This window comes from Panthera pardus, unplaced genomic scaffold (assembly GCF_024362965.1).
Source record: "Panthera pardus isolate Hobbes unplaced genomic scaffold, ASM2436296v1 HiC_scaffold_17, whole genome shotgun sequence".
In the NCBI taxonomy this organism is placed as follows: Eukaryota; Metazoa; Chordata; class Mammalia; order Carnivora; family Felidae; genus Panthera; species Panthera pardus.
This window is the reverse complement of record NW_026526732.1, coordinates 149,680,997-149,704,158: the sequence shown is the minus strand read 5'-3', so window position 1 is coordinate 149,704,158 and position 23,162 is coordinate 149,680,997. Positions and strand designations below refer to the sequence as shown.

The following is a 23,162-nucleotide window of genomic DNA, read 5'->3' as shown; positions in this document are numbered from 1 at the left end:
CAAGCTTTGTCTGTCTGTCTGTCTGTCTGTCTGTCTCTGTCTTTCAAAAATAAATGGTAAAGATTAAAAAAAAAAACTCGTTTGTTAGACATTTCCACATTTCCAAGTGCTTCCGTGGAACTGCCAGACCAGAGAGTGAAGCTTCTCTCCCTTTCTGATCCCTCACATCTTGCATTCCTCCCAGATGTGCCAGTGGACTTCAGATTTTTCTCCCATTCATGGCCTAGAAAAATTCAGTCAGCCCTTCCTCAGCTGTCTATCCAAACCTGCATACCCAGAATCATGAAACCTGAGAAAATGCAAGCCTTGAGGGTTACCTGACCCTCTGGACCTGTTCAAAGACTATTTGTTCCTGAGAATAAATACTCCTCCGTCCCCCCCTACCGCCATACTTCCAGTGGCTTCTTTCCTTTCTTATTCTTCTTTTTTAAGGTTTATTTTTGAGAGAGAGAAAGAGTATGAGCGTTGGTGGTCAGAGAGAGAGAGAGAGAGAGAGAGAGAGAGAGAGAATCTGAAGCAGGCTCCAGGCTCCAAGCTATCAGCACAGAGCCCGATGCAGGGCTGTACTCACGAACCTGGGAGACCATGACCGGAGCCAAAGTCCGAGAGTTAACTGATTGAGCCACCCAGGCGCCCCCAAGGCTTCTTTCTTTCATGCACACACTGGGCTCTCCTTAAGAGGAATTTGGGAGAATGCTATTTTCTCTTCTCCATCCTGCAGCCACCCCCCCCCCCTTCCTTCTGGGGTGCTCTTGTCAGCAAAAGCTGATGGGGAAGTGAAGCCTGGGACTAGAGGAAAAGCGAATAAGGGGAAAGGGGAAGTCTGGGAGGGAGGCCTCAGAAGAGGCTGATGGGAGAGGAGACAGAGGGCGCCAGCTTGGTCTGTACCCACCAGTCCACCAGCCTCTCCAGCAGCTGCTGAGCTATGAGCCACACCAGAGATTTACAAGGTAGGGAAGGTAGAATCGGCAGAGCCTAAAATGAGAGTAAAGAGATGGACAGATCTGGGCAGGGGCTGGGGGTGGTGAGCAGGCCTAGGAAGGCAGAAATGTGATGGCCCTGGGCGGGTGTGGGGGTAAGAAGAGGAATGGGAGGTAAGGAAGCATTAACCTTTGTGCCCCCTCAGGAGGAAAAGCCTTCGGGCTGCTGAAGGCCCAGCAGGAAGATAGACTGGATGAAATCAACAAGGTAAAAGGAAGATCTAAGGGGGCAGGGCCTGTGGGAAGGGAACCCTGGACCAGGGGACCTATCCTGCCTCTTGTTCCCCCCCCCCCCCAACAGCAATTCCTGGATGATCCCAAATATAGCAGTGATGAGGATCTGCTCTCCAAACTGGAAGCCTTCAAGAGTGAGGGGAAAACTGTAGGGGGGAGGGAGGGGAGGAGTGAGGAGGGCAGGATTTCCCCAAGGACAGAGAAGGGACAGCAGAGACACAAAATCTACATTTATGGTGGGAAGAAGGGAGGCTGCCCCTATTGCCCCCCTAGTTGCCGTCCCTTTCCTTGGGCTGCCCTGCCCAGCACCCTCTCTGTTTCCCTACACTTTAACAGGGCCCCTCTACCCGACCCACACTTCCTCAGGCTGCCCTACCTCCTCCTTTCACATCTTCCCCACCTAGGGCTTGGTTAGCAACTCCTTTCTCAATCCCCTGCCGTGCCCCTTCCCAAGGACCCTCCAGCCAGCGCTGACCCTATCTGCTTTCTCCCCTCACCCAGAGAAATACATGGAGTTTGACCTGAATGGAAACGGAGATATCGGTGAGAAAAGAGTGATCTGGGGAAGTGTGCAGACCCAGGAAGAGGGAGGTGTCTCCTGCAGTTCTTAGTGGTTTGGGAGAGGGCCCAGCTACCAGAGTAGGAGGGAGGAGAATGGGAATGTGAAGGTGAGGACAGAGAGAGACAGAGGCTCCTCTCCTCTCACCCCCATCCGCTGCCTCTAGATATCATGTCCCTGAAGCGAATGCTGGAAAAACTCGGGGTCCCCAAGACCCACCTGGAGCTGAAGAAACTAATCAGGGAGGTGTCCAGCGGCTCTGGGGAGACTTTCAGCTACTCTGACTTTCTCAAGATGATGTTGGGAAAGAGATCTGCCATCCTAAAAATGTGAGGGTCCAGTTCCAACCTCTCCTATACTTACCTGTTTTCCCCTCACCCCTATCCCTGTCCCCAGGCTCACCTACACATTACTCAGCATCCATTTCTTCCCTTCTTTGAGGGATCCTTCCAAGTTCCTATCCCTACCCATTGTTCTAGTCCCCACAGCCCCAAGCTCTCCCATCTCCGCTTTCCTTCCTCTTCCTCCCACCATAACAACCCCCATCCTCTTCCAGACTTTCTTAAAAGGTTTTTTTTTTTAATGTTTTTTATTTTTTATATTTGAGAAAGAGAGAGAGACAGATAGAGCTCAAGCAGGGGAGGGGCAGAGAGATGGAGACAGAATCTGAAACAGGCTCCAGGCTCTGAGCTGTCAGCACAGAGCCCTATGTGGGGCTCAAACTCATGAGCTGTGAGATCATGACCTGAGCCAAAGTTGGCTGCCCAACTGACTGAGACACCCAGGCGCCCCTTCCAGACTTTCACAGTAGCCTAAAACATATTCTCTTGAGAAGGCTATCTCCTGATCCCTCTGTCTTTTCCCATCTCAACCAGGATCCTGATGTACGAGGAGAAAGCAAGAGAACAGGAGAAGCCAGCAGGTCCCCCAGCCAAGAGAAATATCTCTGAATTGCCCTGATTTATGGTAGGGGAGATGTGGTGGGATTGATGGGGTTCCTAATCACCCCAGCATGGAAAAAGAACACAGAATTGTGAGCCACAGTTACACTAAATTAAATAAACTATCTTCCTTCTCCAGATCAAGTCAGCTCGGTCTCCGTTTGGGGGGAATTTTATCCTGGGTTTAGGGAGAAGTGAGGCCCTTTGAGGGAAGGGCAGCGAGGATTTGCTCAAATGAACAATCCATCCATGATTTTGTTTTAAATTTTTTTTTTTTAACGTTTATTTATTTTGAGACAGAGAGGGACAGAGCATGAACGGGGGAGGGGCAGAGAGAGAGGGAGACACAGAACTGGAAGCAGGCTCCAGGCTCTGAGCCATCAGCCCAGAGCCCGACGCGGGGCTCGAACTCACGGAACGTGAGATCGTGACCTGAGCTGAAGTCGGACGCTCAACCCGCTCCACCGACTGAGCCACCCAGGCGCCCCCATGATTTTGTTTTAAATGTTTATTTATTTTTGAGGGGGGGAGGGGCAGAGAGAGATAGGAGGACAGAGAATCTGAAGCTGTCAGTGCAGAGCCTCACACAGGGCTCAAACTCACAAACAATGAGATGATGACCTGAGCCCAAGTCAGAGGCTTAACTGACCCAGCCACCTAGGGGCCCCTCCTTCCACTAATTTTGTAAAGTGTCAACCACAGCAGATGGTTTTGTACTCCAAGGGAGATTCCAGATATATGATAGCCCTGATCTCAAGGAATTTAGATGGAACAAAAAGACATGTGCAAACAAACAAAAAAAAAATCACTCAGGTCCACAAGGAAGAGCAAGGATTATCTTTTTTTTTTTTTTTAAGATTTTATTTTATTTATTTTTTATTTTTTTTAACATTTTATTTATTTTTGAGACAGGGAGAGACAGAGCATGAACAGGGGAGGGTCAGAGAGAGGGAGACACAGAATCTGAAACAGGCTCCAGGCTCTGAGCTGTCAGCACAGAGCCCGACGCGGGGCTCGAACTCACGGACCGCGAGATCATGACCCGAGCCGAAGTCGGCCGCCCAACTGACTGAGCCACCCAGGCGCCCCTAAGATTTTATTTTTTTTTAAGTAACTTCTACACCCAACATAGGGCTCCAACTCACAACCCTGAGATCAAGAGTCACATTCTCTATTGACTGAGCCAGCAGTCATCTCGAGCAACCATTACCTTGAACTGATATTCTCCATTACTAGTCTTTGTAAATTTTTAAAAAATGTTTCTTTATTTTTGAGAGAGGGAGACAGAGAGAGAGCATGAGTTGGGGGGGGGGGGGGTTGTTGCAGAGAGAGAGGGAGACACAGAATGTGAAGCAGGCTCCAGGCTGTGACCTGTCAGCACAGAGCCCTACATGGGGCTCAAACCCACAAACTGTGAGATCATGACCTGAGCCAAAGTCAGAGGTTTAACCAACTGATAATTTAAATGTTAAATTAGTCACTGAGGTCCTTTTGGGGAACAACCTGCAGAAACTAAGTTTAATGAAGGGAAAGGGGGCTTCTATTAGGAGGTTATTGAGAACAGATACAGGGGATACTGAATCCCTGGGTAGCAGAAAGGATTAAAAAGCCAGTCCCAAGAAAGGCAGGAACCTCAGAGTTCCTGAGCCTTCAGTGAGGCTATCACTGGACCTTTCCTCCAACTGATAGGGAAAAATCTGTTATATGATGGCTGACAGGACTGATCAGGGAATTTCAGTCCCTGCCTGAAGACTTCCCTTCCGGGTTCTTCTTCCCACCCTGCTTGCCTCAGGCGCCAAATTACTAATAATGAGGAACGCGGAAGTAACAGACTATAAATTGTCCCCTCTGTTAATGTTCTGTGCTCAGACCTCTGGAGAATGATCTCCTCTGATTCCACCGTTGTAAATAAGCCTCCTTCCTTCTAAGATCTCCGAGTGCCGCTTGATTCTTCTGCCAGGTGATCCAGACCAGTTTGTGTAACACAACGTGTCCAGATGAGTTAACTTAGCAACTCCCAGTTACTGGCTACTACTTCTGATTTCCTGACTTTCTGGGAAGAGGTAATCCAATTAGCCCAGCTCGTTTCAGGTACTGAGGACAGACTGTTGGCTCTTCCCAATGGTGAAGCCAGGTTGGCCTCCTAAAGAGCACTACAGTAACAACTGTATGGGACTTCAGATGAGGAAGAGGTCATTTCAAGTTGAATAACATATCCGAATATAATGAAATCAATAGCTAAGCTTTATTGAGCACCTACTATATGTGAGATACCAGCCTAAATGCTTTCCATATATTAATTCTCTTAATCTTTGCAACAACCCTGGTGATACTAGGGAGGATACAAAGGATCTAGAGCTTAAATAATTCGTTCACCCAGGATAAATAAATTGGGTTATATTCATACCTCAGACTATTATTATGCAGCAACAAGAATGAACAAAGTACAACTACATCAACAATGTGGAAGAATTTCATTAACATAATGTTAAGCAAAAGAAGACAGATGCAAAAGAACCCTTACTGTACAGTTCTATGTGGATACAGTACAAAATCGGGTAAAACTAATACATGTAGCAGGATGGTCAGGGAAGATGAAAATTTTGAATGGGTGATCAGGGTAGGCCTCACTGAGAAGATGACTAACACTGAACAAGACCTCATGGAGGTAAAGGAGCGAGGCATGTGGGTTTCTGGGGGAAGAACCAACTTGGCAGAGGAAAGAGAAGCAAAAGGGTCCCAAGGTGAGACATGCCTGGTAGAGGTAGGGAGAGTAATAAAATCAGGGGGCAAGTCATTTAGGGTCTTGCGGGCTACTCCAAGGACTTTGAGAGAAACAGAGGCATTATAGGACTTTGAGCAAGGGAGTCCTTTGAGGCTTCCTTTGAGGAAAGGTCCACCCTGAGTGCAGTGTAGAGGACAGACTGTAGGGACAGGGGTAGGAACAAGTGAGGAGGCTGTTGCTATAACCCAGGTGAAAATTGACAGTGGCTCAGATCAAGGTAGAAGCAGTGTATGTGAAAAGGCTGGATTCCGGGTATTTTCTCAAGACAGGAGTTCCTGTCTAATTGAAAGTGGGGAGTGAAATAAAGAAGGGAGTCAATGAGGATTCCAGGGTTTTTGGCTTAACTGTAATTTTTAATTTCCATCAGCTGAGATGTGGAGAGGACAGGTTTTGAGGTTCCGGAGATCAAATATTCAGTGTTGGACCTACTGACTTTGAAATGTTCTTTTAGAGGGGCACCTGGGTGGCTCAGTCCAACTTCAGCTCAGGTCATGATCTCGTGGTTTGTAAGTTCGGGCTCTGTGCTGACAGCTCAGAGCCTGGAGCCTTCTTTGGATTCTCTTTCTGCCCCTTCCCCAGGCATGTGCACTCTCTCTCTCTCTTTCTCAAAACTAAAAAATAAAACACTAAAAAAAAAAAAAGAAATGATTAGATACCCAATAGGAGATGTCAAGGACATATATGTGTCTTCAAGTCTGGAGTTTGGGAGAGAGGTCTGCGATGAAGATATGCATTTGGGAGTCATCAGCACAAAAATGCTATTTCAAGTCAGGAGATTGATGTTCATGACACACGCAGGTTGGGTAAAGGGCTGGGGTGAAGGCTTGACTGGAGTCAATTTAAGAATGCATGACAGGAGGGGGCCTGGGTGGCTCAATATGTTAAGTATATGACTTCTGTTCAGGTCATAATCTCACATTTCGTGAGCATGAGCCCCACTTTGGGTGAACATGAACCCCACTTAGGGTAAGCCCCCCCTTCTCTCTCTGCCCCTCCTGGGATACTCTCTCTCTCTCTCTCTGCCCCTTGCTCACTTGCACGCTCTCCCTATCTCGCTCAAAAAAAAAAAAAAAAGAAAAGAAAAAAGAATGAATGGCAGGAAGGAAATCTGACTGTAAGTATGGATAACTCTTCCAAAAAAATTTGCTGTGGTAGGAGACCTGGAAGAGGGGATAAGAGAATCATTTTGAATGTTTAAGAACTGAATTCATCTCAACTATTGTACTGAAGCTCAGGATAAAATTCTTACCTGGTTCTTGCTAATTTTTCTGCTCTAATTTTCCATACTAGAGAGGCAGTCTCTTAATTTAGTCACATCAGCTGAGGCACAGATCCCTAAAACCATGCCTCTGCTCATCAGTTCACTGGGCCTGAGCTGTGCACCCTTTCCTCAAACTTGGCTAAATCCTAACTAGTTCTTCACATTTTTTAATAAGAGTCAAGTTTTTCTAGAAGCATTTCTGAACCTCCCCAGGCAGGATCTGATTGTATTCCTCTACTTCCAGAATGTATTGTGGATGTCTCCGGCGGCTTCATAACAGTTGTCGAAGGATTTACTGAACGGTTAGTAGGTCTGATTGGAGCACAGTGATAGAAGACAAAGGAGGAAACTAGTACCGCATTTCGTAGAATAAAACCCATTGTGAAGAGAATACAAACTGCCAATAGTATCAGATATATAAATACATTCATGAAAATTGTTATAAAATTAAATGTCTTAGTCATTGGTTGCTGATATGCTAATGAAGAGGTCATTCCTACCCTATCTTTGTTCAAATGATTTGCATGTATTATGCAAATAAACAGAACTATCGAAAGAATGCCTACTGTGCACGGTGCCAACGATACACTCCCCTGGACCTCAGGATTGGCCTGTCTATCCACTTCATTTGCATGACGTGATTTAATAACTAGAAGGCCCCACCCCTCTGGAGCTTTCGCCCCTTACAAATGGACGCGTGTGTCGGGGACTCTTCCCTATTATCTAGGCTCCGCCCTCCGGCAGCTAATCCTTTCTGTCCCCTGCGTTCGCTCGGTCTCCCCCACTGAAAGCACTATCAGCCTTGCATCGTTTCCTTCATCTTCGCATCCCTACGTCTCACCGCTCCCATCTTTCCACGAACGCACGACGCACGCTCCGCCTCTCCTCCCTCCCCCCCCACCCCCCGCCCCTATTCGTCGTGCAAATTCTGCGCCCCAACCGCCCGGCCGACAGACGCTGTATTCCCGCCCCCTCTACGCGTCTTAACGGCCGACGCCGGGGGCGCGTCTCTTTAGCCAACCGGCGTCCTAGCGCCTGTAAGTCCCTCCTCTTTATGCAAATAACCTGTGCCTGCTCCGCAAGCCCTGCTTTTTTTTTTTTTTTAAATAGGGACAGCCCTCGAAGTAAAGAAGGATAGGGTGGGAAGTGCCCCGCCCTTTATGCAAATCAAGGGGCGTGTCGTGCGCTGAGGGAGGCGGGAGGTGGGGGGGGGGTGCTCCCGGGGGCGGCGGTTGCCCGGATGGGCCGTTAGTCGGAGCCCAGCCGCGGAGTGAGCGAGGGAGACGGGAGGAGCCGAACCCGGCGCCATCCGCCGCCATCCGCCCCCGCCCCACCGCCATCCCACCTCGGGGAGCCCCTAGGCCCCGGTCCCGGACCCCCGCGCACCCGGCCAGGTGAGTCTGGGGAGCCGAGTGCTAACGCCCTTTTCCGGCGCGGGAGCGGTGGTGGCGGCGGCGGCGGCGGCAGTGGCGGGCCGGGGGGAGGAGAAGCTGCCATTAGCCGCCGCCATTTTGTCCTCCTGCTGCTGGGGCTTGCCTGCCCCTCCCCCTTCGATACCCCCAGCTTGGTACCCGCACCTCCAACCCCTCACACAGAGTGTATGCCCTGCCCCTAATCACCCACTGTCCTGGTTTCTTGGAGTGACCCCTTTCTTGGGCCGGTAACTCCACACCATCCGTTGCGCTCTTGGCCTCTTCACCCCAATCTGTGGGTCCCCTTCGCTACCGCCACTCTGGGGTGGGCCGCGCCCGACGATCCTCGGAGTGTCTCCTTTCCTCCATATTGGACCCCCTCCACCATCAACCAGTGCTTGGGTTCCCCATTCTTGACCCCCGTGTTCGCGTCGAGTCACTCCCACCCTGGAACCCTGTTTTTATCCTGCATCCTTGGTTTTTACGTTCCTCAGTCTTCCTCTGCTTTTTAGTTTTTCCTGTGTGTTTTCCCCTCTGTGATTCAACCCCCGTTTTCTTCTTGGGTGTCTTGACGTTGCCCTTTTACTTTGTTCTGTCTTTACCGTTTCTGCTTAAGTGTATTATTTTCCACCTGCTTTCGTTTTGATCCTTCTTTATTAGTGTTATTCCACTATTCTTCTGTGTCCTTTTCTTTCATATATTTATTTTCAAACATTCGGAGTCTTTAAACACCTACAGAGCAACCCCCATTCCCTCATTTTACCTGTCTTAAAGTTCTCCCTGATTTTTATCCTGATTTTACCCACTTTTTGCCCTGTGTTTGCCTGGATTTCCCACCACCTTCCATCTCTTTCCTGTACGCCATTCTTTCCTATAAATGAATGCCTGGTCACTCAGGAACTGACTGATGATGCAGAGTTTGGCCTGCTTAGGGAGGAAGGGATATTGGGGAAAGAAATGACTGCTGATGGACATTCTTCCTGAGGGTAGGAAAATGAAGTTGGTTCTGGTTTTGGCCCTATGATTATGGAGTGTGCTTGAGGTAGCTCCATAATGTTGTTTTTCTCACATCTACATAGGGTTAGTCAGAGCCCAGCAGTGTTCATTTCATCTTGACACAAGATTTTTTTCCAGGAGCTGGGATAGGGGCAAGTGCAGGAAATGATGGGGTGAATGTTCCAAATACTTGGGGTTCTGTAGCTTGGGAGTATGTAGAGCCCCAGTTGTTCCATAAGGAATTACCTGGCACCAGCCCTCAGTCTGGCTGAGCAAGCTCGTAAAATTGTTAAACTCCCAGCATACCTTCGTGCAAACCTCCCCAGATGGGAGTGAGGCTTCTGGGAAAGGAACCTGGGGCGCAGTTAGGGAGTTGGTGGTCTAATAAGTGGGGGATCTGAAGTTCTGTTACTTGCAGAATGGAGCTTTATGCCTTTTTCTGCTTTTGTCTAAGGCTGGGACTTGTCATGTTTTATTGTACATATCTGGAATGATTTCTGTGGGGGGAGAAGAGATTATGAAGAGATAATGAAGTAGCCGCTACCCTTTATAGCCTGGCACAAAAGGAAGAGTGTGTTTACTACTAGGAGGATACTAAATTTTTTATCTGGATTTGCTTGGCAAGAGGTGTCTGGGGGAAAGAGGCACCATGGCATTTGGGCTCTGTGGGAGTTTAAGGGACTGGGGACTTTGAATAGGCTGGAGGCAAAGACACCAGAGGGCCACATATCTGGGTCCCTAATGAGAACAAAAAGGACCATCTAGGTTTCTTTTGGAGTTAGTAAAGGGAGCAGAGACTGAAACACTTGGTGTCTGGCCCACAGGCTCCGGCACGTTTTGGGGGAGGTGCCTGCAGGACCCAACGTACTCAATGAGCTTCCAGCGCAATGTCCGATCGCTCGGGGCCGACTGCCAAGGGGAAGGATGGAAAGAAGTATTCCTCGCTCAACCTGTTTGATACGTATAAGGGCAAGTCCTTAGAGATCCAGAAACCCGCTGGTGAGGGTCCTGCGAAGATGTTCCTAATTCCTAGAGGCTGGGCATGAATGGGGCATACATTTTAAAGCTCTTTGAAGGGAAACGGTTATAGTGCAAATATCAAAAGACTAGAGAAACACTAGAGACTTCCAAGTTTTATTTTAGGTCCCATAGGGGACGTTGGTCTTTGGATGAACACCATTTACCCTCCTACAAAGGCGTGTCTGTAGTTCCCTGTCTTTGGACACGTAAGAATCGGAGGAAGAGAAACGTGGATTTGGAGAAGTCTGGGGCCAGCTTGCTTCCTGCAGGCTCAAGATCAACCATCCAACAGAGAAGCATCAAGTGTAATGCATCTTAGTTTTTCCAGTGGAATTTCAGGGATTGCTGAAGGCAAAGAAAGGAGTGGTTTCTAAAAGGAGTTTGGCTATAAGACATTAAGGGCGTATAAATGGGACTTAAGAGAGAAAGTTGTCAGATCACCCGTGTGGGATGTTTTTTCACCCTCTCATCTTTTCTCCAGTTGCCCCTCGCCATGGCCTACAGAGTCTCGGGAAAGTTGCCATTGCCCGGCGTATGCCACCCCCAGCCAACCTTCCAAGCCTGAAAGCCGAGAACAAAGGCAATGACCCCAACGTCTCACTAGTGCCGAAAGACGGAACAGGATGGGCAAGCAAACAGGAGCAGTCCGACCCCAAGAGGTAGACAGAGGCCTGGGGGATCTAGAGTGATGAGTATTTTAACTTTGAACTTAAGGATGAGTTGGGGCTTGGTCTAGCCCAGCCACATAAGATCCAGAGACAGAGGGAAGCCCCTTTCTTGGCTATTCCAGGACTCCGGTTAGAGGACTAAAAAATGACACTTTGAGCTTTCTGTCAGGTGGCAGGAAGGCATCAACAGACAGCCTACACAGGGTAACTAGGTTATAGTATTTTGTCGTAAATACTTGTGAACAGTAACAAATGGGCCTGGGTTCACTTATCCTCCATGAATCGGAGAAGTAGGGGAGGGCATCGCAGATTCTGGATAACTTTCCTGTCCTACCATCCCTTTAGTTCCGATGCCTCAACCGCTCAGCCGCCGGAATCGCAGCCACTGCCGGCTTCACAGACGCCTGCCTCCAACCAACAGAAACGACCCCCAGCAGCCCCCGAGGTATGTGAAGAACTGGATGTTACTGAAGGGCTGGAGGCAAGAATGGTTTGTAGCTCCACCACCCACCATCATCATTTATTTTTCTGCTTCCCCAGAACGCTCCTTCGGTTCCAAGCGGGGTAAAGTCCTGGGCACAAGCCAGCGTCACCCATGGAGCACATGGAGATGGTGAGTGCAGGGCTGCTTGGGGAGCTTGCTCAGTGCTCTTGTGGTAGGTAGGAGCCCTGCACTATACCTTCAGCAAAGTGTTCTCAGTCCTCTGGCTAAATTTTGGGCCCCGTATTCAGTTTCATGGGCCACATAAGCAAATTCATGTGTCTTACTGGAGGGTGAAGTGGTTCCAGAGCTGACCTTGTTTCTTGGGGAATGGGTATGCAGTACGTAGGGGGTGAATTTTAAGACAGGAACTTGATGATCTGGTGCCTATCAGAGCCTTCCATTTTCATGGTACGTTGTTTCATGGTAAATATGCTTCTGTCTTCTGTGCACCCCAACCCCAACAGGTGGAAGGGCATCAAGCCTACTGTCACGATTCTCTCGCGAGGAATTTCCGACCCTGCAGGCGGCTGGCGACCAGGACAAGGCTGCCAAGGAAAGGGAGTCTGCCGAACAGTCGTCTGGGCCCGGACCAAGCCTCCGCCCCCAAAGTGAGTGGTTGCCATTTGTGAGTTGAGTAGGTTGTGAGTGGTTGGTTATTTTTTGCCCAGAGCAACACCTTATTCTATCTCAGAGCCAAGTGTTGGCTTATTCACCTTCTTCTCCATCATTTTAAAGCTATGTTCCTTTTTTGCTTTTTCCAAAATAAAGATTCTACAACTTGGAGGGACGGAGGTGGGCGTGGCCCTGATGAGCTGGAGGGCCCAGACTCCAAACTTCATCACAGCCATGATCCCCGGGGGGCGCTGCAGCCTTCAGGCCCACCCCAGTTCCCTCCATACCGCGGAATGATGCCGCCCTTTGTGAGTTTGCACATCTAGTTTTAGAGTGGTTGTGCTTGAAGCTTGAGATTTAGCAATTAGCACTTAGTTTTTGGAGGGGGGCAGAGAGAAAGCAGGGGCCTATGACAGGGGAGGACAATAGGTTTAGGGAGCTGGTTGGCTCTTTGTCCCTCTAAGCAGCTGCTGTTGGGACGTTTTGCAGATGTATCCCCCGTATCTCCCGTTCCCTCCGCCCTATGGACCCCAGGGGCCTTACCGATATCCTACTCCTGATGGGCCCAGGTGAGTAACCCAGCTCTGGGTTTGTGATTGGGGACGGGAAGCCTACTAGGAAGGGAGATGATCTTCAAGGCCCAGAGTCTTCTATGTGTATTTTTTTGGTTTTGTTTTCTTTTGTTTTTGACATTTATGAGAGGGGGAGCAAGCGGGCAAGGGGCTGAGAGAGAGGGAGACAGAGAATCCAAGCAGGCTCCACACTGTCAGTGCAGAGCCTAATATGGGGCTCAAACTCACAAGAACTGACAAACCGTGAGGTCATGAGCTGAGTGAAATCAAGAGTTGGACACTTAACCGGCTGAGCCACCCAGGCACCTCTTGTATGTGGTTCTGTAACATGCTGTCTTTTACACTCTCTCCCGTTTGTCTTTTCATATGCAGCCGTTTCCCTCGTGTGGCGGGCCCTCGGGGCTCAGGGCCGCCGATGCGCCTTGTAGAACCTGTGGGTCGGCCTTCGATTCTTAAAGAGGATAATCTCAAAGAGTTTGACCAGTTGGACCAGGAGAACGATGATGGTTGGGCAGGTTAGTGGGTATGAACGATGAAGTGTTTTGGTCTCAAAAGGCAAAATCCCCTGAATAAATAGGGGGTTGTGTTGGGAGAAAAGGAGACACCAAAGGGTAGGGCAGACACAGGGGGGAAAGCCAAGTCCTGGTAAAGAACTGGGAGGTGTGGGAATGCCAAGACTCACAGTGGCATTCACTTCACTCAGAGGGGGGTTGGCGTTTCCAGTACTGCATCCTGTTACGTAGTTCTAGACCCCTTTGAAAGTTACCTGAGATTGGAGAGAACACTTGGGTTATTGCTTTTCACTTTTCCCTCAGGGGCCCATGAAGAGGTTGACTACACTGAAAAGCTCAAATTCAGTGATGAGGAAGATGGGCGAGACTCTGATGAGGAGGGAGCTGAGGGCCAGTGAGTTCAGAGGCTCAGTTTTTCTTGAAGTAATAAACTCTTAAGTGAGCTGTTTTACAGCTGATTTTAATTCCACTGTTGGTCTGCTCACAGCAAGGAGTCCCAATCAGCTGCTGGTGAGGAACGGCCCCCTGAAGCAGATGGCAAAAAGGGCAACTCCCCCGGCAGCGAACCGCCCCCTCCCAAGACGGCCTGGGCAGAGACCTCTCGGCCTCCAGAGACAGAGCCGGGGCCTCCTGCCCCAAAGCCTCCCCCACCCCCACCTCACCGGGGCCCCGCCGGGAACTGGGGCCCCCCTGGGGACTACCCAGTGAGTGTCTACAATGAGGGGTCAAGAAGGGTCAGTTGTGGGAGATGAGTGTTGGCTGAGAAGTTGAAGCAGTAGTAATAGAGGAAACTGGAGGGAGGGCCAAGAATGGGCTACAGGACGTGTAGATTGGTAGAGTATCTCTGCAAAGGTCTGGAACATCTTTGGTGTTCAGGGAGTCTGGGTTGTAAAAGGAAATTGGGATGCTAGTGAGGAAGAACAAGGAGACCTGGGTGTCTCTGAAAGGAGAGAAGAAACAAGATTAGGATGAGTTTGCCCCTACCCAGAGAGGCCACCAACCCAAGGCCGGTGCCTGCACCCGCAGGTAGAGACAGTTGATCAATCTGTGCAAAGATCAAAAACCTGACGACTGACACGTCTGGCCTTGCCGGATCTGCCCATTGACAGGATCGGGGGGGGCCTCCCTGCAAGCCCCCAGCACCCGAAGACGAGGATGAAGCCTGGCGGCAGCGGCGAAAACAATCTTCATCTGAGATCTCCTTGGCTGTGGAGCGGGCCCGGCGACGCCGAGAAGAGGAAGAGCGCCGCATGCAGGAGGAACGCAGGGCAGCCTGTGCTGAAAAGCTCAAGCGACTTGATGAGAAGTTTGGGGCGCCCGACAAGCGGCTCAAAGCAGAGCCTGCTGTCCCACCTGCTGCCCCTCCTGCCCCAGCTCCACCACCTGCAGTCCCCAAAGAACTCTCTGCACCTCCAGTTCCTCCACCAGCACCAGCCCCAACACCAGAAAAAGAACCAGAAGAGCCGGCCCAGGCCCCTCCTGCCCAGTCAACCCCCACTACAGGTGTGGTTCCAGCTCCCACCCTGGTGAGTGGTGGTGGCAGTACCAGTAGCACCAGCAGTGGCAGCTTCGAAGCCAGCCCAGGTATGGAGATGGGGCTAGGGTACTACCAGGTGTCCCAGCTCTTCAGTGTTTGGGCTGAGGGTACAGGTGGTATGGGTGGGAGGAAATGAAGTTGGTTTATTGGACTGTGGCAGATGAAGAAAGCTCTTTGCTCGTGTGGATATTTGAATTCCTGGATACGTAGTGACCTAAAACCACTTCGTATAAGCTCAGTCTGGAGCAAGGGGTAGAAGGCGTCTGTCGTTTTGGTGGTTTCGTGGGAATTTAATGCCACCGTCATTGTTCTTGAAAGTAAGTGCTTATCTTGAGAGAGGGAGGTGAGAGCTGAGGTGATGGGTATTCGTGGCATACCTGTTGGTGTACTGGGCCACTGATGATTATCTTTTTTATCAACGCAGTGGAACCCCAGCTGTCCTCAAAAGAGGGTTCTGAACAACCAGAAGAGGTTCCTTCTCCTGCCACAACCCCTGCCCCGAAGGTGGAACCCAAGGGTGATGGGGTTGGTCCCAGCCGACAGCCCCCCAGCCAGGGCTTGGGCTACCCCAAATATCAGAAGTCATTGCCACCTCGTTTCCAGCGGCAGCAGCAGGTGAGATCAAGTTATTTCCCCCATTAAGAGCTGTTTCTGTCCCTGGCTTTGATGTTTATCCTGTTTGTAAGTTGCCTTCCGGGTCCCTCTACTACCTCTTGTCTCTCTTGTGTCTCTTTGGTTTCCGTGTCGTCCAAGTGTTGATCACATCTGTGTATTAACTTTGCCTTGATGTGTGTTTCTCTTTTTCTGTTGAGAGTGGTGTGGGGGTTTTGAGGTCTCTCTCGTCCCCTCTTCTGTCCTTGCCCAGGAGCAGCTTTTGAAGCAACAGCAACAGCAGCAGTGGCAGCAGCATCAACAGGGCTCCGCCCCACCCGCTCCGGTACCACCATCACCGCCCCAGCCTGTGACCATGGGGGCTGTGCCAGCTCCACAGGCTCCGCCCCCACCCCCCAAGGCCCTGTACCCAGGTGCTCTGGGCCGGCCCCCACCCATGCCCCCAATGAACTTTGATCCCCGGTGGATGATGATTCCTCCTTATGTGGACCCCCGGCTCCTCCAGGGCCGGCCCCCTCTGGACTTCTACCCTCCTGGTGTGCATCCCACTGGTAAGGGCCCTTGCATGGGAGTGGGTAGGGGACACTTCAGTCCCAGGAAGTGGGTATCGGCATCTTGCTGTGGGAATAAAGGGTCACCGGTGAAGGAGGTTGGGGCAGGTATGTGGTTGTATTGCTGAGGTGGCTCTTTGTTTCAGGACCATCTTTGGGAAAGAAACGGTGGTCTTTCATTGGCCAGGATTTACTTGGGGGGATTCATTAATTTAGTCTGGGGAAACTGAGTGGATAGGGTAACTCTTTCAGGAGTGTGCATCAGGCCCAGACTTGGCAGGTATAAGAGAGGAGTTAACATTGATGTGACTGACAGAAGCAGATTGGGGAGATGCTTTTTGAGCTGCAGGGCCTGTCATGCAAGAGAGGGTTAGCTTTCTCATCCCTCTTGTTTTCTTAGGCTTAGTTCCCCGGGAGCGCTCAGACAGTGGGGGTTCAAGCTCAGAGCCGTTCGAGCGCCATGCACCTCCCCTGTTGCGGGATCGGGGCACCCCACCAGTGGATCCAAAGTTGGCCTGGGTAGGAGATGTCTTCACCACCACGCCCACTGACCCCCGCCCGCTCACCTCCCCGCTGCGCCAGGCGGCTGATGAGGATGACAAGGGGATGAGGTGAGTCTGTAGTGAAATGAGTGCATTGCCACTGAAAGGGTCTGGGCTAGGAAAAAAGGTCCTTTGGATTATTGGTGCAGTGACAGGAATAAGTGTGAGAAGAGCGTCTGGGTGGTAATAAAGTGTTCTCTTTCTCCACCTAGTTGCAGTTTTTTTCATTCTAATTTCCACTATTTTGTTGCCCTTTTAGGAGTGAGACCCCTCCAGTACCTCCCCCACCACCCTATTTGGCCAGTTATCCAGGCTTTCCTGAGAATGGAGCCACTGGGCCCCCGATCCCTCGCTTCCCTCTGGATGAACCAGCTCCTGCAGGGCCCCGTCCACTCCCTTGGCCCCCAGGCAATGATGAAGCCACCAAAATACAAGCTCCCCCACCGAAGAAGGAAACCCCCAAGGAGGAGACTCCACAACTGACGGGGCCAGAAGCCAACCGAAAGCCTACCCGAGGAGTTGGAGGCCAAGGCCCCCCTCCACCTCGCAGAGAGAGCCGCACTGAGACCCGCTGGGGTCCTCGCCCAGGCAGTAGTCGTCGTGGGATCCCTCCAGAGGAACCAGGGGCCCCTCCCCGCCGTGCTGGGCCTATAAAGAAACCCCTGCCACCTACGAAAGCTGAAGAGCTCCCTCCCAAACCCCTGGAACAGTGTGATGAAAGCCCCAAGGTTCCAAAGCCAGACCTCCTCAAGATGGCAAAGGGGAAGATAGGGGTCCCCAAGGAGACCCCACCCAGTGGGAATCTTTCCCCTGCCCCAAGGCTTCGGAGGGACTACTCCTATGAAAGAGTGGGTCCTACCTCTTGCCGGGGCCGGGGCCGAGGCGAGTATTTTGCCAGAGGGAGGGGTTTTCGGGGCACCTATGGGGGCCGGGGGCGGGGAGCTCGAAGCCGAGAGTTCCGCAGTTACCGAGAGTTCCGAGGAGATGACGGGCGTGGAGGTAGTGCAGGTGGACCCAGCCATCCCCCTGCTCCCCGAGGCCGCACTGCCAGCGAGACGAGAAGTGAGGGTTCAGAGTATGAAGAAATCCCCAAACGGCGCCGGCAGCGGGGCTCAGAAACGGGTAGTGAGACCCATGAGAGCGATCTGGCCCCCTCAGACAAGGAGGCTCCTCCACCCAAGGAAGGAGTGCTCACCCAGGTTCCTCTTGCTCCTCCACCATCGGGAGCCCCTCCTTCACCAGCCCCAGCCCGATTTTCCACCGCTCGTGGTGGGCGCGTCTTCACTCCCAGGGGAGTGCCGTCACGCCGGGGTCGAGGAGGAGGGCGGCCCCCTCCGCCCATTTGTCCAGGCTGGAGCCCTCCGACCAAGTCCCTGGCCCCCAAGAAGCCTCCGACAGCTCCTTTGCCACCGAGTAAGGAGCCTTTGAAAGAGAAGCTGATCACAGGGCCTCTATCCCCCATAGCCCGGGGAGGCAGCAGTGGAGGCAGCAACGTGGGCATGGGTGTGGAAGATGGGGAGCGGCCGCGACGGAGGAGGCACGGGAGGGCTCAGCAGCAGGACAAACCGCCTCGGTTCAGGAGGCTGAAACAGGAACGGGAGAATGCGGCCAGAGGGACTGAGGGCAAGCCCTCTTCCCTAGCCCTTCCAGCCCCTGCCTCTGGAGTGGAGGAGACACTCACGACAGTTTCCATGCCCCCACCCCCGCGCCGGGCAGCTGCCAAGTCTCCTGATCTGTCAAACCAGAACTCCGATCAAGCCAACGAGGAATGGGAGACTGCATCAGAGAGCAGCGACTTTGCCAGTGAGCGCAGGGGGGACAAGGAGGCTCCCCCGCCAGCATTGCTGGCCCCCAAAGCTGTGGGAACTCCCGGGGGCAGTGGAGGCGGAACCGGACCAGGCATTTCAACCATGTCCCGTGGAGATTTAAGCCAGAGAGCCAAGGATTTGAGCAAGCGGAGCTTCTCAAGTCAGCGGCCTGGCATGGAAAGGCAGAACCGGCGCCCAGGCCCTGGCAGCAAGGCTGGCAGCGGTGGCAGCAGCAGTGGAGGAGGTGGGGGACCTGGAGGGAGGACTGGCCCAGGGCGAGGAGACAAGAGGAGCTGGCCCTCTCCCAAGAACCGGAGGTGGGTAGGGACAGGCTATTAAGTTTATTCTAAGGCTAGACTGAGGGGGAAGGGAGAGAATCTGAAGGAAAGGGAAGTTGGGCACCATGGACTCTGAGATCTAAGGGCACATGGGCTGCTGGGCGCTGGAACACCCACACGTAGGGAAAATAGTTGGAAAGCAATTGATTGAGTCTGGAGCGTGTGTGTATTGTATGCATATTCTCTGTTCTTTGCTCCATTCTGTAGACCCATGCCATACACCTAGGATTTGTTAGATGTGCTTAGAAACACCTGGATTTTAACAGGGAGGTGGGAGAGGTTGGAAGACTTGACTGGTAGGGAAAGAGTTAACAATTCCATGAATATTAGAGTTGATGCTCTGTTCTCTTCAGCCGACCTGAGGAGCGTCCCCCAGGGCTTCCTCTGCCTCCCCCGCCTCCCAGCAGCTCGGCTGTCTTCCGCCTGGACCAAGTTATCCACAGCAACCCTGCTGGCATCCAACAGGCTCTGGCCCAACTCAGCAGCCGCCAAGGGAGTGCAGCTGCACCAGGGGGGCACCCAAGGCCCAAGCCTGGGCCTCCCCAAACCCCCCAGGGCCCCTCCCCTCGGCCCCCAACTCGATATGACCCTCAGAGGGCCAACAACAGCGTCGGTTCGGGTAAGCTGGAGGGGCTAAGGGTGGGAATGTCTCCATCCCCAGAAAAGGTCAGGTGCTAAAGGGGGCAGAGTCTGCCCTGGGGACCTTGATGATGGGTGTCTGCACTGACCAAAGGTGGAAGGCTTGGGAGGGGGCTAACAGGAAAAACTAGGATCAGATGTAGACCAAGGCAGATGCTGACGGATTTCCCCTTTTCCCCAGACCCCCACTTCGAGGAGCCAGGGCTGATGGTGAGGGGGGTGGGCGGAACTCCCCGGGACTCTGCCGGGGTTAATCCCTTCCCCCCGAAACGGCGGGAGCGGCCTCCCAGAAAACCGGAGCTGCTGCAGGAGGTGAGGGATGGAGCTTGAGATTGTGTTTCACTGCTCTTACTCCTGAAGGTTCTCACTTATGTTTTCTCCACTTTTTCCTGTTCTTGTCATTGCGTCCTTACTCCCAGATTCTCCGTTATTAGTCACTTCTTGTCTCCCTTTTTGTCCCACACCTCATTCTGGCCCAGCCACTTCCACTCCCCAGTTCCCACCTCACTTATGTTTTGTTTCTGGCCTTTCTCACCTTTAGGAATCTTTGCCGCAGTCTCATAGTTCTGGATTTTTGGGCCCCAAGCCTGAGGGCCCAGGCCCTCAGGGAGAGTGCAGAGAGGCAGGGACAGAGGCCCTGACTCCTCACATCTGGAACCGTTTACATACTGGTGAGTACAAGTGAGCAGTGGTTGAAAAGGGCAATGTCAGAGAGCCAAGAGGGCAAGGTGGCCTCTGGACTGCCTCTCATCTCTGCTGTCTGGTGCTCTACCCAGCCGCTAGCCGGAAGAGTTACCGGCCTGGCTCCATGGAGCCCTGGATGGAACCCTTGAGCCCTTTTGAGGATGTTGCTGGAACAGAGGTAAGTGACGATGGGAAGGGAGTGTCTGAGCTGGGATTCTCTTGAGCACTGGTAGTGCTTCTCCACCTGGTCTGGGTTGTCCAGGGCTATTTGCTCACATAATTTCTCCCTTTTCTTCAGTTTGTATTTGTAAACATTGGGTACTGATTGATGACTTATTTTGATTTAACTAACTTTTTTTCCACTCCTCTCAGATGAGTCAGTCTGACAGTGGGGTGGACCTGAGTGGGGATTCTCAGGTGTCATCAGGTCCCTGCAGCCAGCGAAGTTCCCCTGATGGAGGACTCAAGGGGGCATCAGAGGGGCCTCCCAAGCGGCCTGGAGACCCCTCACCCCTGAATGCTGTTCCTGGTGAGGGTTCACCTGGCTCTGAATCCTCTGAACCTCCTAGGAGACGGCCGCCTGCTCCCCTTGATGGGGACAGAAAGGTAAAAGACCAAAAACAAGAGGAATGTTTCTGGGCCTCTGACTTTGGCCCTACATTTGTCGTCTCCTCTGTGCTTCTGTGTTTTGGGGATTCTTTCATTTGGGAGACGTGACTTGACTTCCTTGACTTCCCCAACGTAGGAGCTGCCCCGGGAGCAGCCTTTGCCCCCTGGCCCCATTGGCACAGAACGGTTGCAGCGTTCAGACCGAGGCCCAGAGCCCGGCTCCCTCCGGCCGTCCCATCGATCTGGGCCCCCGGTCCAGTTTGGCACCAGTGACCAGGTCTGCTTGGGCAGGATCTGAGTACCTTGGGTTGGGTGAAGAGGGGAAAATCTGGAGGTGGGATGTGGAGGATACAGGTCTTGAGTCATGGGACAATCCCCCTTGCATCACTACCACAGGACTCGGACTTGCGCCTAGTGGTAGGAGACAGTTTAAAAGCAGAGAAGGAGTTAGCATCAGTCACTGAGGTGAGTGGGAGAATGAGTTTGGTGGAAAGGCCTTCGGTTTCTGGAAAAAAATGGGTGTGACCTGGAATCCAGGAAGCCCAAACATTGCTTCTGACAAGGCTTTTTCCTCATAGGCCATCCCTGTATCCCGAGATTGGGAGTTACTCCCCAGTGCTTCTGCCTCAGCTGAGCCACAATCCAAGAACCTGGGTCCTGGGCACTGTGGCCCAGAGCCCAGTTCCTCAGGCCAGCGTTTGTACCCTGAGGTCTTCTATGGCAGCCCTGGGCCTCCCAATTCTCAGGTAGGTCCTATTTCCTGTTCCATGACTCCTTTCTGCTTGCTGCCCCTTAGTGTCTGTCTTTCTGATTTGTGTAGTTGTAAAATGCCATTTTGTTATTTCATTTTTCTCCTTGGCTTTTACTGTAGTAGGTGGGGTGGGAGATCTTTTCTTGACCAGAAAAATGAGCTATTCCAGCCTTGCTCTCCCTCAGGTCTCAGGGGGAGCCATAGACTCTCAGTTACATCCCAACAATGGAGGCTTCCGCCCTGGGACACCCTCACTTCACCCTTACAGGTGAGACTCAATGACTGTTGATCTCAGAAGGACACGCAACTGTGTCTCAGTGGGAGGGAAGGGGAAGACCTGTTTCTGGGGTATGAAACACTAGTAGACTTAACTTGGAACAAATGATTCTGGTTTCCTGACTCCTTCTCCCCACCTGACTTTTTCCCCCCCTCCAGATCACAGCCCCTGTACCTCCCCCCGGGCCCAGCGCCCCCCTCGGCACTGCTTTCTGGGGTAGCTGTCAAGGGCCAGTTTTTGGATTTCTCTGCACTGCAAGCAACAGAGCTGGGGAAGCTGCCAGCTGGGGGAATCCTCTACCCTCCACCTTCCTTCCTCTACTCTCCAGCTTTCTGCCCCAGCCCTTTGCCCGACCCACCCTTGCTTCAGGTGAGAGGTGGGCAGGTGCTGGGCTTCGGGAGTTAGGGATGGGGGAGAATGCTTTTGGGAGTTGACATTTCTCCCTGTTGTCTCCCAACAGGTGCGCCAGGATCTGCCATCCCCCTCAGATTTTTATTCTACTCCTCTGCAACCTGGTGGCCAAAGTGGCTTCCTCCCCTCAGGGGCCCCTGCCCAACAGGTACCTTTTGTTACTTGTCCCTCATTGTTTCTCTGCCCAATTTCCAGCTTTTTTGTCTGACTCTGTTTCTGGTTTTATGACCTTCCTCCCTGCCCTTAATACCCTCCCCCCGACATTATTTCTTAACTACAGATGCTTCTACCCATGGTGGACTCACAGCTGCCTGTGGTGAACTTTGGCTCCCTGCCACCAGCGCCACCTCCTGCCCCACCGCCCCTTTCTCTGTTACCTGTGGGCCCTGCTCTGCAGCCCCCCAGCCTGGCTGTGCGGCCCCCACCTGCTCCTGCTACTCGGGTGCTGCCTTCACCTGCCAGACCCTTTCCCCCTAGCTTGGGGCGAGCCGAGGTAAGGTATAGGAACTGAAGTGTGAGGGAACTCCTAAGAGCTAGGGGTAGGGATTCAGAATCTCCAGGTGAATTGGGTTGGGAGGCAGGAGGCTCATGAATTTTTTTCCTTCAGCTGCACCCAGTGGAACTAAAGCCCTTCCAGGATTATCGGAAACTGAGCGGCAACCTTGGGGGACCTGGGTCGTCACGTACTCCCCCAGCTGGAAGGCAAGAGGAGGGAGTGGGGATGCAGACTGCTCACCCTTAAGGGCTTTCTTACTAAGGGGCCAGGGAACAGGGGTCAGGCTTGCCTTAAACACTCTTTTTCCTTTAGGTCATTCTCTGGCCTCAATTCCCGTCTCAAGGCCCCACCATCTACCTATAGTGGAGTCTTCCGCACCCAGCGCATCGACCTCTACCAGCAGGTGAAGGGGAGACCCCTGTGGCCCCAAGTCTGAATCCAAGAGTTACCATCTGAGTTCCTGTCTTTTCCATCCCTGACTTCCCAGTATGACCTCTGTATACCTATATCCTAGGCCTCCCCACCGGATGCCCTGCGCTGGATGCCGAAGCCTTGGGAGCGGACAGGGCCACCTTCTCGAGAGGGGCCTTCCCGACGGGCAGAGGAGCCTGGGTCTCGAGGGGACAAGGATCCTGGGTTGCCCCCACCCCGCTGAGGGAGTTCCCCTTGCCCCCCCCCCCCCCCGGGGCTTGTATATAGATTATAAATATATAAGGGGGAAAGGGGTGGGTGGGGAGGGGTTGTGGGGCTGGGGCCTCACTTCCCCTCCACCCCCCTCCCCTGGTCCCCTATCCCTGGGGCCGTTTGTTAAAAAAGAGTAATAAAAGGATTAAAAAATTTTTCTGAAATGATTTTGGGGATGGGTTGGTTG

General features: G+C 52.3%; 2 protein-coding genes and 1 non-coding gene across 5 annotated transcripts; all 3 read left to right on the top strand.

Moving 5' to 3' along the window:
- Positions 1-655: 655 nt before the first annotated feature.
- Positions 656-2,854, top strand: AIF1 (allograft inflammatory factor 1). 2 transcript variants are annotated; one of them, XM_019438892.2, is made up of 6 exons: positions 664-950; positions 1,127-1,188; positions 1,282-1,348; positions 1,716-1,757; positions 1,940-2,102; positions 2,649-2,854. In XM_019438892.2, the coding sequence occupies exons 1-6, from the start codon at positions 926-928 to the stop codon at positions 2,731-2,733; spliced, it is 444 nt and encodes a 147-aa protein (XP_019294437.1). In that variant the 5' UTR covers positions 664-925; the 3' UTR covers positions 2,734-2,854. The 2 variants fall into 2 exon arrangements, with proteins under 2 accessions (XP_053761227.1, XP_019294437.1); XM_053905252.1 differs by lacking the exon at positions 1,716-1,757 and having other exon boundaries at positions 656-950.
- A 5,131-nt stretch (positions 2,855-7,985) lies between these two features.
- On the top strand, positions 7,986-23,142 carry PRRC2A (proline rich coiled-coil 2A). Of its 2 annotated transcripts, XM_053905230.1 has the most exons (31): positions 7,986-8,154; positions 9,993-10,167; positions 10,670-10,847; positions 11,202-11,301; positions 11,397-11,469; positions 11,805-11,948; positions 12,109-12,260; positions 12,442-12,521; positions 12,897-13,039; positions 13,340-13,430; positions 13,524-13,740; positions 14,146-14,620; positions 14,998-15,188; positions 15,439-15,736; positions 16,137-16,347; positions 16,538-18,403; positions 18,778-19,043; positions 19,245-19,375; positions 19,605-19,734; positions 19,840-19,925; positions 20,120-20,353; positions 20,493-20,633; positions 20,753-20,821; positions 20,935-21,102; positions 21,293-21,375; positions 21,543-21,753; positions 21,845-21,943; positions 22,076-22,288; positions 22,403-22,497; positions 22,604-22,694; positions 22,806-23,142. In XM_053905230.1, the coding sequence occupies exons 2-31, from the start codon at positions 10,056-10,058 to the stop codon at positions 22,944-22,946; spliced, it is 6,489 nt and encodes a 2,162-aa protein (XP_053761205.1). In that variant the 5' UTR covers positions 7,986-8,154; positions 9,993-10,055; the 3' UTR covers positions 22,947-23,142. The 2 variants fall into 2 exon arrangements, with proteins under 2 accessions (XP_053761205.1, XP_053761206.1); XM_053905231.1 differs by lacking the exon at positions 20,753-20,821.
- On the top strand, positions 10,352-10,482 carry LOC128777912 (small nucleolar RNA SNORA38). The gene has a single exon (XR_008423216.1). It is a non-coding gene; the product is annotated as a small nucleolar RNA SNORA38 (small nucleolar RNA).
- Positions 23,143-23,162: the final 20 nt, after the last annotated feature.